At 40.4% G+C, this 17,418-nt stretch overlaps 1 protein-coding gene across 3 annotated transcripts in view; it reads left to right on the plus strand.

The window, feature by feature from the left end:
• The window catches only part of ZNG1A (Zn regulated GTPase metalloprotein activator 1A), a 56,108-nt gene extending 40,089 nt beyond the window's left edge, over window positions 1-16,019 (plus strand). For 2 of the 3 annotated variants that reach the window (XM_075931672.1, XM_075931675.1), the window contains 5 exons: window positions 1,011-1,062; window positions 11,053-11,121; window positions 11,226-11,291; window positions 14,673-14,802; window positions 15,864-16,019. In XM_075931672.1, the coding sequence (XP_075787787.1) occupies window positions 1,011-1,062; window positions 11,053-11,121; window positions 11,226-11,291; window positions 14,673-14,802; window positions 15,864-15,937 (391 nt within the window). In that variant the 3' untranslated portion in view covers window positions 15,938-16,019. The remainder of the gene's footprint in view (window positions 1-1,010; window positions 1,063-11,052; window positions 11,122-11,225; window positions 11,292-14,672; window positions 14,803-15,863) is intronic. The other variant, XM_075931674.1, reaches the window with a different exon arrangement.
• Window positions 16,020-17,418: the final 1,399 nt, after the last annotated feature.

The following is a 17,418-nucleotide window of genomic DNA, read 5'->3' on the forward strand; positions in this document are numbered from 1 at the left end:
TTCCTATGCCATATCTCAAAAAAAATGTCTTTCATACAATTGTTACTGCTCCAGCATGCTTGAACATACTCTGGCCATGTTTTGTATAGATTACTGCTACTTTTTTTTCTCTGGGCTCCCTGATTATCACATGACTTTTATCACATTTGTTCAGTGTGCTGTAATTAAAGTAACTTTCATGCCTGCTGCTATCCATTATAAAATACTAGCTGGAGTTACCCTGCGTTTGCTTAGGAAAGTTGATATAACTGAGGTGAGGAGCCTGAGAGGAGGGAGGGAGGGGAAAGGGAGCCGCGCGCCTGCCACTGGCGCCTGAGCCCACCCTCCGCTTCCTTGTCCCTCCGCCGGCCTTAGTGAGAGACTGTTCCCACCACTTCCCCTGGGAAGCTGCTTCTCCCCTCACTGCCAAGCTCCGTGCAGCCCCTGGTAGAGGTGTCGGTCTCTCATCTCTTCCCTCCCACAGTCCCTTAAAACCTTCTCCTTGATGACAAGTTATCCCTCCACCAACCTTAGTGAGCGACTGTCCCCGCTGCTTCTCCCTGCACTGTCAAGCTCCGTGCAGCCCTGGGGAGAGGCTTCGGTCTCTCATCTCTTTCCTCCCTTAACCTTTCATTCAGGAGAAAGTTTTATCTCATGCAAAGTTTGGTTGCGGTAGCTCTTATAGTGTCCAAGTTATTAGCGCACAGACATACAAACATTCTCTTTTATATATAATAGATAAAATGTGTATATGGACTTTATATGTATAGTGATCAAAACATGCTTTTATTGGTGCACATTACTTAGGATTGCATATGTATCTCAAAATAAAACAGAGCAAAAATATTTTACATATATTCATATTTATTATGTTGTCCTACTTGTTTGAATTTTACACTATCAGGACTAGATAACTCATTTATGTTTATATATTCCTTGCAGTCCTTTTCATACTTTAGTAATACGAATTAGCTAAGTATTTGACTCCTGTACTGTAATACAATGCAAGATTCAAGTTTATTTGTTTTCAGTTTGCAGAAAAAGCTGCAGCATGTACAGACCACACACCCACATCTAGATAAAGTAAGTACTAAACCTGCATTTAGACCTATTGATAACAAAATCCATTAGGGTAATTCTTACATGTTAGACATTGTACACTAATCATATGATGCTCTATAGTTGGCATTAACTAAGTGTAATTAATGTTTTATAGAATAATTTGAATATATTCATTGTTTTCCATTAATATGGTTTATTATGTTTAACTAAATATGTGCTGTTAGCCATACAGGCAGTCCCCGGGTTACGCGGATCCAACTTACGTAATGAGCTCAAATTAGCTACGGGAATAAAAGGAAGCAAGAAGACTTTTTATAAATACATTAGAAGCAAGAGGAAGACCAAGGAGAGGGTAGGCCCACTACTCAGTGAGGAGGGTGTAACAGGAAACTTGGAAATGGCAGAGATGCTTAATGACTTCTTTGTTTTGGTCTTCACCGAGAAGTCTGAAGGAATGTCTAACATAGTGAATGCTAGTGGGAAGGGGGTAAGTTTAGAAGATAAAATAAAAAAAAACAAGTTAAAAATCACCTAGAAAAGTTAGATGCCTGCAAGTCACCAGGGCCTGATGAAATGCATCCTAGAATACTTAAGGAGCTGATAGAGGAGGTATCTGAGCCTCTAGCTATCATCTTTGGAAAATCATGGAAGACAGGAGAGATTCCAGAAGGACTGGAAAAGGGCAAATATAGCGCCCACCTATAAAAAGTGAAACAAGAACAACCCAGGAAACTACAGACCAGTTAGTTTAACTTCTGTGCCGGGGAAGATAATGGAGCAAGTAATTAAGGAAATTATCTGCAAACACTTGGAAGATAATAAGGTGATAGGGAACAGCCAGCATGGATTTGTAAAGAGCAAATCATGTCAAACCAATCTGATAGCTTTCTTTGATAGGATAATGAGTCTTGTGGATAAGAGAGAAGCGATGGATGTGGTATACCTAGACTTCAGTAAGGCATTTTACACAGTCTCGCATGATATTCTTATCAATAAACTAGGCAAATACAACTTAGATTGGGCTACTGTAAGGTGGGTGCATAACTGGCTGGATAACCATACTCAAAGAGTAGTTATTAATGGTTCTCAATCCTGCTGGAAAGGTATAACAAGTGGGGTTCTGCAGCGGTCTGTTTTGGGACCGGCTCTGTTCAATATTTTCATCAGTGATTTAGATATTGGCATAGAAAGTACGCTTACTAAGTTTGCAGATGATACCAAGCTGGGAGGGGTTGCGACTGCTTTGGCGGATCGGGTCATAATTCAAAATGATCTGGACTCTATGACCTCTTGAGGTCCCTTCCAGTCCTAGTATAGTAATTTCTCATTTAACGCTATAGATATGTTTCAGAATATGATCGTGTTAAGTGAAAACATGTTACACGGTGTCAATTTCCCCATTGAAAATAATGGAAAATGTGGAGTTTGCGTTTCAAGCAATGGTGTCTGTTGAGACCGGGACATAAGGTTGGGGGAGAAAGGGGACTGTGTTATAGCAGGGAAGGGAAGGAGAAATGAGGGGTATTGGGTTGGGAGTACGCCCCTGTGACGAGTCTGCCAGGACCCGCACTGCATCTGGCAAGGGGGGGGGGGCGGCGCTGGGGAACGGCACGGCGAGCAGTGAAACCTCCGCCACTTTGCAGGGAGGCGGGGGAAGCCCTACGTAGCTGCCGGCAACGGGCCAGCTGGGGAAACCCAGCTGCCGGCCTGCAAGCGGGGGCAGAGGAGAGGGGGCAAGGAATTTGGCGAGAGGGAGTCAGTGGGGAACGGCTCAGTGAGTGGCGAACCCTCTGCCAATTTGCAGGGAGGTGGGGGAAGCCCCACACAGCCGTGAGCAACGAGCAGGCTGGGGAAATCATGTTATTCCGAGGACAGTTGTGTAATTCAAAAAACATTCCCTAAAAAAAAATCGTGCTATCGCGAAAATGTGTTAAGCGGGCATGTGTTAAATGAGGAATTACTGTATTCTATTATTAAATCTTAGATTTTTCTTGATTAATGGAAAATATAATGTTTTCTTCCTTAAATATTCCTAAACAAAAAATCAATGCCCAGTTTATCAAAGCTACAGAAATAGACATGTGTTTGATGTTTATTGTATTGCTTATTAAGCATTGATAATGTGCTTGCTGCTATACAGGGTAAAATAGCTTTCAGTATGAGACAGGCAGAGATAAGACAATGAAAGTCACAGAGAAGAGTGAAAGCTGAGAATTTTTTGTTTGTTCGGTACGTGGACATGTCCCCCAGAGAGCCTTGTGGATATCATGGAATCACCCAAGTAAGGTCATATAAAATATAATAGAGTCTGAGCTAAGTATAAGCTTTGAGCCTCTGCTAAAAATTATCCACTACATTTTTTTAATAGAAAAACTAGTCCAGAACTACTAATTTGCACATCATCTTGTTGCATAGGGAAGCAGAGGCAGCAGACTCCTTTTGAGGGCTGTTCTCCAAATACCGCATTTCATATCAGCCAAAGAACACACATTAACCTGATAAAATTGGTTCTTTGTCCCTAGACTAGTTGTTCTACCTTTTTTCTATATTGGGTAGCAGGTGGCAAATGCAGTTTTATTACCTAGATCAGTCAAATCCTTTGGATGGCTCATTGATATAACTCCAACTTTAGTACCAATTAGAACCTTGCTTGGAGATTTTGTCATCAATACTCTTAGTCAACCTGTATACTATGAATAGCAAAGACATTAAAAGTACAATAGAACCCTGGTTTTCTAACCTGCCATTATCCAGCTTTCTGCGTTAACCAAATAACCAGCTCACACAGATCCAGAAGGTCTCTCCTTTGGCTGCTAAATGGTGTTGCAACCTCATACTTACCCGTTCTCCAGATTATCCAGATTTTTTATGATCTGACCGGACTCTTGTTCCAGTTAGATTGGATATAGGGAGTTCTGCTGTAATCCTTATGGACCCCACCTTTTACCATAACTTAACTATATGTATTAATTTCCATGTTGTGACGTAAGTAATTTTTTCCTCTCATATTGACTACTTACCTTCCCCCAAACACTTCCATACACCCTGTCCGTTTCACCTACTATTGTAGCACAAAAATTGTAAAATGTTGTGAAAGATGGTATGTTGGTGCCTGTTTTCATATAAAGCTTTGCAGTTCTACCTCCAATTTGTTAATGCTGGTGAACATGGAAAATTGGAGGGTTGTATCCATCTAGTGTTTGTAGTATATTTGTAGTGGTTTATAAGAAAAAAACTATTAATGTGTGTAAACATTATTTGTGTTTTGTAAGTTGTAATAAGTTTTTGTTTCCACTGTTCTGTTTACGACAGTTGAACAGGGATGGGGGCAAGTGCTTCTTCATTCAAACATACCACATGAACAGACTGGTATCGCATCAGCATAAGTAACCAGAGCTACAAAATATGCAATGAATTACAAAATTCAATATACTTTGAAATCTATAGAACAAAACTACATTCTTTGTACTCAGGATATATATTTATTCAAAAAATATTGACTCTGTCTTCTGGTTTAGTGAGGCACAGTTATTTATTTCTGACAGGTAAAGGTCACTGACACTTTTATAAACTACCTTGCATATTTTTCTGTTTTTTTTTTCAGATTAGTTCATAAATGTATTCCAAAATTTCTTCTCTGATTTGAAATAGGTTTTTGCTTTAATATTCACCTTTGGACCATTTGTATCTGTCTATAGTAAGATGCTACCGGCACATATAGGGATCACTGTATTTAAAATGTTCTTTTCTTTAATAGGCATGTAGGTTTTTTTTTCTGTGTGAGAGCACTGTAATTGTGGCATCTTATTTTCTGTTTGGAACTTTCAAGGACCCCTTGTTGCCCCAGTTTAATTTGCTCTTTTCATTTCAATAGCACTTATTTTGCCACTTAAAAAGGAGAAAGAAGGCACTTCCTCCTTATGTAAAAGCGGCGAGGAGTCCTGTGGCACCTTATAAAGTAACCGAAGTGTTAGAACATAAGCTTTCGTGGGCAAAGACCCACTTCGTCAGATGCATGTAGTTTGACATTTTATGTCAAACTCCTTATGTAGTTTAACATTTTATTTAGAACTCAGACATGAAAATGTAAATGAATGATGAAAGCACTGGTAAGGTGAAAGCACTGGTAAGGTGGAAGTTGTGATTTTAACATATGAATGCTTCATTAGACACTGAATGAGAATGCTTTGTCAAATTTTACTTCAATGACCATTTAGAACTATTCAGGATTTTTTAAAGTAATCTTCAAATAAAAATGAAACCCCCTGAAATAACATAATCAGTGTGATAGTGCTTCTTTAAAATGTGGCTAGCACGTTAATTTAATTATATTACATTATAATTTGCCAACAGATTGACGTTTATTAGAGAATGTTTAGAGACAAACAATACATACATTACAATAGACACTTTTTGGAACAAGTATGGCTGAGTGAATGGGTACATCCGGTAGCCGGTTTGGGTTACGGCGGTAGGGGGGATCTAGCCCCTGGGGGCCTGGGTTTACGGCCCACGGCGGGGCGTTTGGGCCCCCGGGGGGGCCCGCTAGCGGGGTGCCTTCCTCCTCTGGAATAATGTCCGAGGCCCTTCATTGAGGAGTGCATAGAGTAGTACTACAGTGTTTCCTAAACCTAAGCTTAAAGTTAACTGGTCTTTGTAGTAACTGTTGGCAATTGATGCTTTAATATCAACCACTGTTAAATGAGGAGAGGGAAAGAAACTTTCTAAACCCTGCAATATATGACAGTTATTATTTTTCTTTAATATAATGAAAATATTTGATATCAACATTTCCTTGAAGTGTTGCAAACTTCAACACAGCAGTGTTGTGCTTCTGTGGAAAACTAGAAGGTGAAATGGATTTAGAAACTAAAACCAATATTCAATTTTGCTTTCCAAGCTGAGTGAAATTAAATAAATAAATAAATAAATTGTATAAATTATTTAAGAAGGTGTTCTAGAAATGTTACAGGTTAATAATATAAAGATCCTTATTCAGATCTCTCTTGTCTGAATATCTCGCAGCCTGGACTGATTGAAACATACAGTAGTGCACAAAAGACAAAAAATATTGTCTTTGTGCTTGGTAGCTGCATATCAGGGAATGAGGGAAGGTTCACGTAAACAAACTGCATGTCACCTCCCTCACCTGAAGCCACAATTTCAGCAGGTGGAGAGGAAGAACCTCATGAAAATGTATTTAAGGAGAGGTGAGGGAAAACAACCAGGGGATGAGAGCTGATGGCAGGGTTGGCGGTTTTCATGGTGAGTGGATATGGAAGTCCTTTTGACTGCTGAGGGTTCAGAGAAGCACTTAACCTGATGAGACAGCTCCCTTATTTGTGATTGCTTCACTGAGAGTTACTTTAGGGATCTTTCAAATAAAACTATTGCTATCCCCTTCTGCTGTGATTGTTCACATTAATCTGTTGCCAATTTACTTGACAGGTATTTTGAAATAATTGAAATTGGTGTGAATATATACTGTTGTTTTGACAAATAAAAATTGTAGAATTTTAAAACATTGTGCACAGACTTTTAAATTTTTTGGCTCAGAATTTTCCCAGGATTACCCACATATTCAGGACTACGCCCTCTTTAAGCATTTAGAAATATTTTTTCTGCTACGCATTTCAATACTCACAAGACTCGAAAAATCAGTACTTTTTTTGCGACAGTACACCCCGGCACCCATTTCCTGGGGTGGCGTGGCTTTTTCTTTTTTTTTTCTTTTTTTTTTCCTCAACAACTTTGAGCCTGGAGTACTGGCACCTTTTGTCTTACAAAAAAACAGCACTGCGGAAAATAATAGTCCCTTTAGGGGAAAATAAAAATACAGATAAAGTGACATGTATTGGTTCTTCTTCGGGTGATGTCCCCGTAGGTGCGCCACTGTAGGTGACGAGTCTTCCTCGGAGCCGCAGGATCAGAGACTTTTTCATAGCAGTTAGCAGTTGGGCCGCACATGCTCAGCAAGCATCTCGCGCTGCTGGCGGTTTGACAGTTTAGCGCAGCCCGACCCCCTCCCCTCAGTTCCTCTTCTACCGCCCTCTGTCGCGGCCGGAGCTCCCCTGCTGCTTCAGGCACTTCTCTCCTCACAGGAAAATTCTCACTCTCTTCACCACCTTTTGACCTCATTCACTTACAAATCATCTTGTTACATTCTTCCCAATTCAAAAGAAGAAAAAAAACACACCGGGGAACAGGCTGTTCCCTCTGCACTAGCCACTTCAGTGACAGCGGCTTCTCTCTGTCCCAGCCAGCTGCATTCTTTAAAAACAAACAAACAAAAACGGCAGAGGAAGAAGAAGAAAATCGGGGGGAAAACTAAAGACTTACTAAAACGGCAGCCTTTATACACAAGCTTGCCAACGCTTGAAATAAGATCACCTTCCCCCTCAGCCCCAAGTACCAACAGCTTCCAATATGCCTGGTTCGCAGGGGTTTAAGAAATGCCGCAACTGCAATGAATCCATACCAGCTTCTGATGGTCATAGCTGCTGTATTAGATGTCTTGGAGAGTCACACACCCCACAAAAATGTGAACACTGTAGAAGCTTGTGGGCCAGGGCAAGAAAAGATCGAAAGCGGATGCTCTGAATGCCCCTTCTGGAGAAGGCTTTACAGCCGATGGGAGAGCTCTCCTTAGATCAAACAGCAGACCCTCCCCAACACAGATCAGCCTCTCTGACACCTCAGGAGCATCAAAGGACCAGGGTCTCACCTGCCAGATCCTTACTGCTTAATCCCTCCCCCAGAATGACCAGGGGAGACGTGGTGGCCATTTCCAGTTCTGTGGTGCCGAGCTCTGCCTCAGCGGCACCTGCTCCAGGACTGAGCATGAACACAGCAACTGCATGCTCATCCTCTACACCAGGGAAAGCGCACAGACAAACCCCAGTGCCGAAGCAAGTACCTACACGTGCGGCACTGGTGAATGGAGCGGAGCCAGCCATAAATTGTAAATCTTCGGCACCGCCACTCAGCACGACAACTTCTCCAGTGCCTCCTCTGGTGCAGGCTACTGTCAGCTTGCAGGCAGGCCAGACTGGGTCTAAAGAAATGCTGATGAACAACAAGGAATTTAGGGAGAGTTCCAGTGAGCACAGACAACCTCTTCAGTCCTATCAAGGGAGTAGTCCCTAGCACTGTACCCATCATACTCATCCCCACACTATGGACACGGGTGCATAAGGGTGACCAACTACAAACAGAGGAGCGCAATCTCCTCGCGGTATTTGTCTCCCACTACATCTCAGCAAGGTCATCGCTATACAGCTTGCCCGTACCATCCTCAGTGGCATCCAAACTGGTCCTACCCGCCTCCACATTACCCACCGCACTGAGCACCCTGGGACTATTGGGCACCGCCTAAGTACCATTTGGGTGGCCCACAACCCTCACCGAAAAAGCTCCTGCCAACTTCACCATCCCACACTCGGGACCATATCGGACTCGGAAGAGGAGGACGGTCAAATATCTGATGATCAGGACAACACAGTCACCACAAGGCAACTCTTTTTCCCTTCCTGAGGAGGCTATAGCCCCTGATGATTAACATACTACAGCGGACCTGAAGCAGTTTCAAAATCTTTTTAAAAGGGTCGCTGCTACCCAAGAAATAAAATTACAGGAGGTCAAGGAGAAACAGCACCATTTCCTAAAGAGTATTCGCCCGTCATCACAGTGCAGAATCACGTTGCCCATAGACGAGGTGATTATGGAGGTGTCTGAGAACATCTGGCAAACACCAGCATTGGCCCAGCCAATTTGCAAGAAAGCCGATAAGAAAAAAGTGTACTCCTCTACCACCCTACAGCTTAGGATTGCAAACTACTCGGCCCTTCTAGCCAATCACGATTTTGATAATTACTCTAAATTAGCTGACCTGATGGAGCATTTGCCAGACACTAAGAAGTCTTTCCTCAGGGCAATCATGAGTGAAGGTCACACCATTGCTCGCATGGCATTGCTCTCTGCAATTGATATTGCTGATACTGCAGCAAGTATAGCTACTACATCTGTGGTTATGAGGAGAACATCATAGCTTCAGGGGTCCCAAAGGAACTTCAGACTAAAGTGAAGGACCTCCCCTTCCATAAGCACAAGCTTTTTGCAACCAACAGTGGTAAGATCCTGCACAACAGTAAACATTTGTGTATCACGTTGCGTACCCTAGGAATATACACACCACTATACAAGCACAGGCGTTGCACCCCCTACAATAAAAACAGGGACTCATACTATAACGGTACTCAATACAGACCATATGAGTACAATTGCTTCAGACAGTGCTCCCGGAGGAACCGCAAACAACAACCATGCTCCTCTGATGGCCAGGCCCTTAAGCAGCAAATTTGAAACATTGGTCAAGGGCCTGCCTGACCTCCCCCGACCATTCAGTGCATGCAGGCACTTTACCTCATCCATCACCAACACAACCATCTGTATCCTTACGGACAAGATGACCACCATGTTCTACATAAACAGATAGGGAGGAGCACGTTTCCGATCTCTCTGTGCGGAGGCGATCCGCCTTTTGAATTGGTGTGTCCAGCATGAGGTCATACTAAAAGTAGCATACTTAACAAGAGCCAACAACACCATGGCAGACACTCTGAACCACAACTTCGCCATGGATCACGATTGGGACCTCCACCCACAGGGGTTAGATTCCATCTTTTGCAGGTGGGTCTCTCCCAGCCAAGGCACAGAGTTGGGGTAACAGCCACCTCTGCAGTGCAACACTGATGCTGAATCAGCTGTAGGAGGGCTCAGCTATAGGGCCGTTGGCAACAACCAGGAACAGAGCCCCAAAAAGGATCAAAATCCCAAATAAATCAATCTTACTCTATAAAAATGTTACACAGAGAAAGCTTTTAAGCTCAGCCCACTGTATCAATGAAAGAGAAGTATGCACAGTGCTCTCACCCCCACCGTAATAGTTTTTTACACCGAGCTTGATAATAAACAAAAGTGTTTTTATTAAGTTTATAAATAGTACGATTTAAGTGCTTGCCAATGAAAACTGGCAGATCAAAGTAAGTTAAGCCAAAATAAACAAAATAGGCCAGCTAATCCCAATACACTAAGAAACTTTTCACATGCAAATTCTAACCCAAACAGTTGTTCTAATCATCTCTTTCACAGGCTAGGCCGCCTCCTAGCTTCACCCCAATCCCAATCTTAGATGTTTTCTATCTTGGGTAGTAAATGGGGGATTTCCTGGTGTCCAGCCACCACCCCTGTTCTTTGGTTTCCCACCTTTTTATCCATTTTGCCCAAGGCAGGAATGCTTTGTGATCAGCTCAAACTTTTCTCATCTTAAGTGGAAAAGTACAAGTTCCAAAATTCAACATCAGATGGCCTGGCCACATGTCCTTTGTAGGACCAACCACAGTTTGGGCTTAACAGGAAAAACAAACGTGTACATTGTCTTGAGCATTGGGTCATTATGTCTCCAGAGTATCAGTAATGGCTCTCATTAGCAATCTTAGAATTATAAACAGATTCACATTTCATATTTCTAACTCCTCATACAAAACTTACATATGCACAGAAATAGAATATACTCATTCAGCAAATTGTAACTTTATCACATGATGTATTTTGCATAAAGTGTCTTTGAGTTATACATATTTATATTCATTAGCCAGTTTTCATAAAGCATGGGGGGTAACAACCAGTATTAACAGTCTTGTCATATTAACAATCATTTATAAGAACTAAATATCAGTTAGTGCAAAAAAATCTACAATATGAAATGTTATGCATCAAAAAACCTATAAGTATTGACTATAATATTCCTTAAACTGACAAAAACAGCTGTAATGACCAGAGTAATGTACCTATATTAGAGCAGAACCATTAATGTGGCTATTTTTTCCTTTGGGATTTTTTGTTACAAATCCTGATTTATATTATTGTTGTTTTTTAATAAGATATTGAAGTGTTTATTTGGTTCTACTTTAGAGTAATTGAATATTAATGCTTAGTTCTTTCTACTTGCAGAGTATTGTTACAGTTACATTTGAAATATTAGGAAACACAACTGAAGAAAATCTAAACGAATTTATTCAGGTAAGTGCTGCATAACTGTTACCCGAAAAATGTGTACTGCATCACTTGGGAAAATTACCACTTGTGTAAAGCTTCTGGTTTTTAAAGCATATTCCTATTTATAGAATCTTCTGTGGGAGAGGTGTGTGAAAGACAAGACAGGTCATCCCATGGAGGTCATAAGACTCAAGGTTAGGCTTTTAAATTTACTTAACTTTTTTTATAACAACTTCTGGTTTTTAACCTCCTTATTCCTGTCAAGGATAAAACACCCAGCCTAGCCACAGCCCTGAATAAGAGTGGTTCATAGTTGCCCCATTCTTGGGTCATTTCTTTTGAGCAGAGGAAAGGAGATATGACTTGCTTTTCAGGATGCAGTTTTTTTCTATTGCTTCACTCCTCCGAAATGGCTAAGGAGCTCTGCTGGCCAGCACATGGGGGAAGGAGACCCATATGTAGTTCCTTTTACTCTTAGCCCACTTTCTCTGGATTTAGTCAGGGGAGGCATAGTTCCAGTACTCCCACAAGCACCAACGCTGGAGTTATGGTCAGCCCTAACACAGATGTGCAAGGGTGGAAGAATCCTTATTCTCTTTTATTTCTACTTTAGCGCTAGTCACAAGCTACTCTGTAGTTATCCATTTTATTAATGTTGAGGTTTTTTTACAGAAGCCCTTGTTGACAGGTTTCCATGTGTATATTTCCTGAAATATTCCTTCTCTGTGTTACCATTCCTCTGAAAGATCCCAGCCAGACCCAAAATTGCCACTTCACTTGGAAAATTTGCCTTGGATTGTAATTATACTTCTCATCATAACTTGCAGAAATTGAAATGCACCATACAATTGGGAAAGGGGATAAATGTCAAAGTAAACACTTACCATTCTCTTCAAACCTGAAATGTTACATTTTTAAAGTGGTTATGTGAACACGGAAATATCCTATACAGGCAGTCCCCGGGTTACGTACAAGATAGGGACTGTAGGTTTGTTCTTAAGTTGAATTTGTATGTAAGTCGGAACTGGTACATATTGTAGGGGAAACTCTAGCCAAACATTTTTTTTAGTTTTGGATAGCATAGGGAAAGGTTAACTCCCCTCTAATGTTTGTTTTGCTGTCTGTTCCCCTGTTCAGAAGATTTCACATCTATTTCTGTCCCTGTGACAAACTCAGGACTAAAGGAGTAACTCATCAAATACCAAACAGCTCTGCACCGTGCTTTGAGCTAATAGCTTTATTTCCACACACCACCCAGGGTTCTAGGAGGAGGGTCCTTTTTTTGCTAACACAATGAGGCCAGCACTTTGTTTGTTTTGGTGGAGTCTTTGTTTGCCCAGGGAGCCCAGCATGTATAGGGGGAGGAGGGGAAAGGTGGGAATAATAGGGGGCGGAGAGGCTGCTTTTGTCCGCTGATTTGGCAGCCTGTTGCCGGGGGCAGCCAGGTTGCTGGGGGGAGGGAGGCAGCTTGTTAGTTGGGGGAGGAGGGCACCTTGTTGCTGGGGGAAGGAGGGCATGCAGGCTGCGAGGCCGCAGCAGGCATGGGGAGGCACTTTTCCTCCGCTGGCAGCTCTGCGGGACACCTTTCCCAGTGGCCAGTTGCTGCTGCAGGCAGAAGCCAGAGCCGGAGGAGCCAGCCAGAGGAGGAGGAGGTGGATCCTAGGATCCAGGTGAGTGAGCCTCTGGGATGTATAGAGGGGGGGTGGAGGGGAAAGAAGGGGGGTGAAGGGGGGTGGAGGGGGAAGACGGGCTGAGGCTGGCCAGCGACCGGGGGGCAGGCTGCGAGACCGCGGCTGGCAGCGGACTTGGGGAGGCGCGTTTCCTCCGCTTTGCAGGACCCCATTCCCTACGGCCAGTTGCTGCTGCTGCACCTAGGCTCCACGTGTGAGCGAGCCCCGGCATGTATAGAGCGGTGGAGGGGGAAGAAGGGGGGTGGAGGGGGAAGACAGGCTGAGGCTGGCCGGCGACCGGGGGGGCAGGCTGCGAGACCGCGGCTGGCAGCGGACTTGGGGAGGCGCGTTTCCTCCGCCCAGCAGCTCTGCGGGACCCCATTCCCTAGGCCAGCTGCTGCTGCAGGCGGAGACCAGTCAGAGCCGGCAGGAGGAGGAGATGGATCCCAGGATCCACGTGAGCGAGCCCCGGGGATGCTGCTGCGCATGTGCGGCAGTTGCCTCACCCCCGTCCGTATCTAGGGATCCGACGTAAGTCGGATCCACGTAAGTCGGGGACTGCCTGTATTTGCAAGGAGTAACTTTTATTTTAGCATATATTACCTAATCTTCTATAAATAAACAACTGGTTATATAGGTAATACAGAAAATATGCATGTTCACAACTCTCTCACTGCTTTTAATAGAGTTCAGTAAAAATATGCTCAGATTTTTTTTCTGGTTACTTAATGAGAACAGCATTTTTAATAGTGCACAGTTGAGTGACAACCTAATTATTTTTTTAACTTTCAGTAATGACTATATGTGTATGGTCCTGCCACAACAAAACCAGGGCACTTTTGTTTGTCTTCAGTCCTCCTCCCTAAAAACTCGCTGATACTACTTAAAAAATATAGTCTGAGAGGAAATAATGTTGCTATGTACCAATATATGTTCTGTATTCGCCCTCTCCCCCCAACCACATTTTACTATATTGAACACTTGAATCAAAGCAAAATTTATAATGCAGGGCTCTAAGCCTTCTTGAAATAAGTTGGGCTCCATGCAGATGTATCCCAATCATTTCTAAGATGAATGCCACCTCTTGTCCCTTTTTGCTTGTGTCCCACTTGAAATTATAATCCAATTAGACATTACAGTCATCTTAACACCAGTTAATTTGTCAGAGGATTAGGATTTCAAGTGAGGAATAAGCATAAAGAACTGACTGACAAGATCCTGTTTTAATGCAAATGACCATATGTGTGTGTGTTACATATATATAAATAGAACTAAAACCTCTCCCTTCCTCCTGAAGAGATACTGAATATATTAGATAATTAGCAATGTGCATAACTAGAAAGTACTACAGGGTTTTCTATTAAGTGTCAGTGAATCTTTCCAACATGAATTTTTGGCACTCAGTTTCTGTGTTGTTTTAGTCACTTTGTTATGCTGCTGAGCCTTTTAAAAATATTGACAGTTACACACATTCACATGTCTTTGTTTTAGAATAGTAAATAGTTGAGAGCATCAACAATTTAATCATAATTATCCATAACCAGGAAACTGTGTTGTTATACTGTCTGCCTACTGTCACAGGCAACGGTGTGCTTCTCTCATTCACATATACATTGTATTAAATAAACCGGCTTTTAAAATACAGAGGTGAAAAATTAAAAATATTAAAATCCTGACAATTTTCCAGTTGATTCAGAAAAGATGGTTTGTACTAGCTAAGATATGTAGCATAATCTGACCAGCATCTGCCCTTCCCCCTCTTATTTGTTATACGTACAGATTGTGTTGTTTTATGTTCAAATTATTGTATTCTATTTGTATAGTGCTTAGCACAATGCGGTTCCAGTCTGGATTGCAGCCCATAGGCTCTATTGTTATACTAACAATAACTGTTCTCCTGATCAGGGTTTGGTATCTATTAAAGACAAACCTCACCAAGTGATTGTCCAAGGGGTACACGAATTGTATGATCTAGAAGAAACCATGGTAAGCTGGAAAGAGGATGATGAAAGAACAAACAGATTGGTTCTAATAGGTGAGAGAAAACTACACATTTCATGTTTTGCCTGTTGTGAAAAACAGCTGACCAGACTCAGACTATAATTCTTCAATAAGTAAAACAAAGTAAATAAAATACAAGTATCCATAAATTGTATGTATCTATGAAGTGCATGTAATTAAAATGTGTATGTTTTATATATGTAGGATTAGCACAATTCAATTTTGTTCTAATTTTGATATTTGTTTATTTTTAAGTATTTTTTAAAAATGTATTTAAATGTTCATAGTTGCGTGAAATCATGGGTTTTAAGCCTTTTTCAGTTTTTACAATTTTAAATTTTCACAATTGTAAGACATTATGAGGTATAGGGGGTCAGGCTATTTTTATTACAATAGACACTGATATTAAAAAAAGTTAAAGATTCATAGCAGTTAAAATGTAAATTTTTAGTGCCCCCAGTGAAAGTATACACAAGTAAATATCCTTAAATCAAACTCTTCAGTTCTCAAGTGGCACTATTTTCCTTTGCCTACCTGTAAATTGTGATTATTGATGGAAATATTTTGTTGGTTTGTGTGTACAATAGCATTGACATTTACCAACATTCACCAATTTAAAAAATTGAATCCTTCCAAGCCTGTATATATGTAACTTTTAAAAAATCTACAACTAAAAATATGATTGTGGGAATGATTATAATCAAAGGTTTGTTAAGTCCCCATAAGGAAAAAGTGTTGTTATCTTTTAGATGTATGTAATCTTAAAGGCTGATCTAATGTTTTCTTTCAGAAATGTTCATAATTAATGTTGAAATCCCATGCTTGTTTTTTTTTTAATCTAAACTCCATTTTGACTCTAAAATATTATGAAGATTAACCTAGCATTTCTTACCCATTTCTCTTATTTTCTACTTTATTGTAGCCTGTTTGGAAATCTACATCTTAAATTTGCAACATGAGATTATTATAATAAACCCATGTTTTAACTCATTAGTATGTAACAGGTGTTTGTATAGATGTAGGTTTTCATTGATCTATGGATTTTTGTAGTGATATGCTGGGAAATACTCTTAATGAATTTTGTTCTCTTTACAGGCAGGAACTTGGATAAGGATATCCTTAAACAAGTATTTATAGCTACCATGACAGAGAAACAGGAAAACAGTTGACATCATACCACAAAGAAAAAGAAAAATCTGTTCTCAATACTGCTAATTTTATAATAAAGACTGAATAACATGCAGTACAATAGCTTCATTTTGCTCTTGAAATTTTTATTCAACTATTAAACTCCGAATGGGACATTAATAATTAAAATCCATCACTGATTATTCATAGTAAAATCATAGTAAAAACAGTCAGGTAAACATGTTGTTTAGCTCTTGTTCCCAGCCCTTTTTAGATTCTCTAAAAATAAAGATGATCAGTCACCATTTACAATTATTTTAAATGATTGTATAGCTAAAAACACCTTAATGGCAAATGTACAGCCCTGGATAAAGGATAATGTCAACATTTTCATAACTACAGCTCTCAATCACCTTTTCATAGAATTGAGACCTGTAAATGACCTCTTAAATCCTCAAGGTTATGACCCTGTTAGTGTTGGAGTCTTCTATACAGGGTATTTTCTGTTTATTGTCCAAGATGTTCCGTGCAATTTCTTGCTTTTTTTTTTTTTTTTTTTAAGAGTTGGACTTTTTTCTCTCTTAGCAGTGCATATTGTTGCCATAAAAGGATCTTAAAAAATCTAGATTCTTCCTCCAGCTTTATATGACTCCTAAGAACAACTATATTTATTAGTTTCAGGAGGATATATAAAATATAATTGGATAGGTAAATATGCAGAAGAAAATACATGCAGTTAAGAGTGTGTAAAAATGTTTAACTTTCATTAGGTTATTTTTCATCCAGTATATAATCTGTAAAATTGAAGCTTTTGGTTTAGTGCATCATTTGTGGTTTTATGAATGTTAAAGCTTCTGGGATTTTTACAGATTACAAAATGAAAGCTTTCATGCTTCAAACTCCAAAAACAACATGCTTCTTTTTAACAGAACAGAAAAGTGTTCATTGAATTTCCTAGCAGTGAGCATTAATAATACTTTAGGTAAGTCTAACATTTTACCAGTTTTGTTATATTGTATCTGTTTTCAAATTCCATTCTTTTTGTCATCTAATTTCCCCCAAAACAAATTCTGAGACTGGATAGTTCAGAGGACTTGTAATAAGATATGGAAGTTTTGGTGCAGTTGTTCAGTGATATATATGGAACAAATTGGTGGTATCAGTCCACTTCCTAATGGAAAGCTGTTTATATTCACCAACCATTTTCACAAGTTTCCAGAACGGTGAGGAAGCCACATAATTAAAAGATTGAATGAATATGGAAATGTAACATCCCTGTCACCTGAATAAATAGATCCTTGGTCAGTATTAAGATACATTGAATGGTCACCATAGGAAATTTGTCCTGCATTTTCCTGTGTGATATATGCCTGTTGACAAATAGGACTTCATTTTTCAATACTATGGATATGACATTTTTCACAAATGCTACATTCATTTTAAAATGAAAGTGAGGTATTAATACTCAGTTAAAAATGAGATAGAATCATCCATTGAAAACAACAACCTTATGATAATAAAT

This window comes from Pelodiscus sinensis, chromosome 6 (genome assembly GCF_049634645.1).
Source record: "Pelodiscus sinensis isolate JC-2024 chromosome 6, ASM4963464v1, whole genome shotgun sequence".
In the NCBI taxonomy this organism is placed as follows: domain Eukaryota; kingdom Metazoa; phylum Chordata; order Testudines; family Trionychidae; genus Pelodiscus; species Pelodiscus sinensis.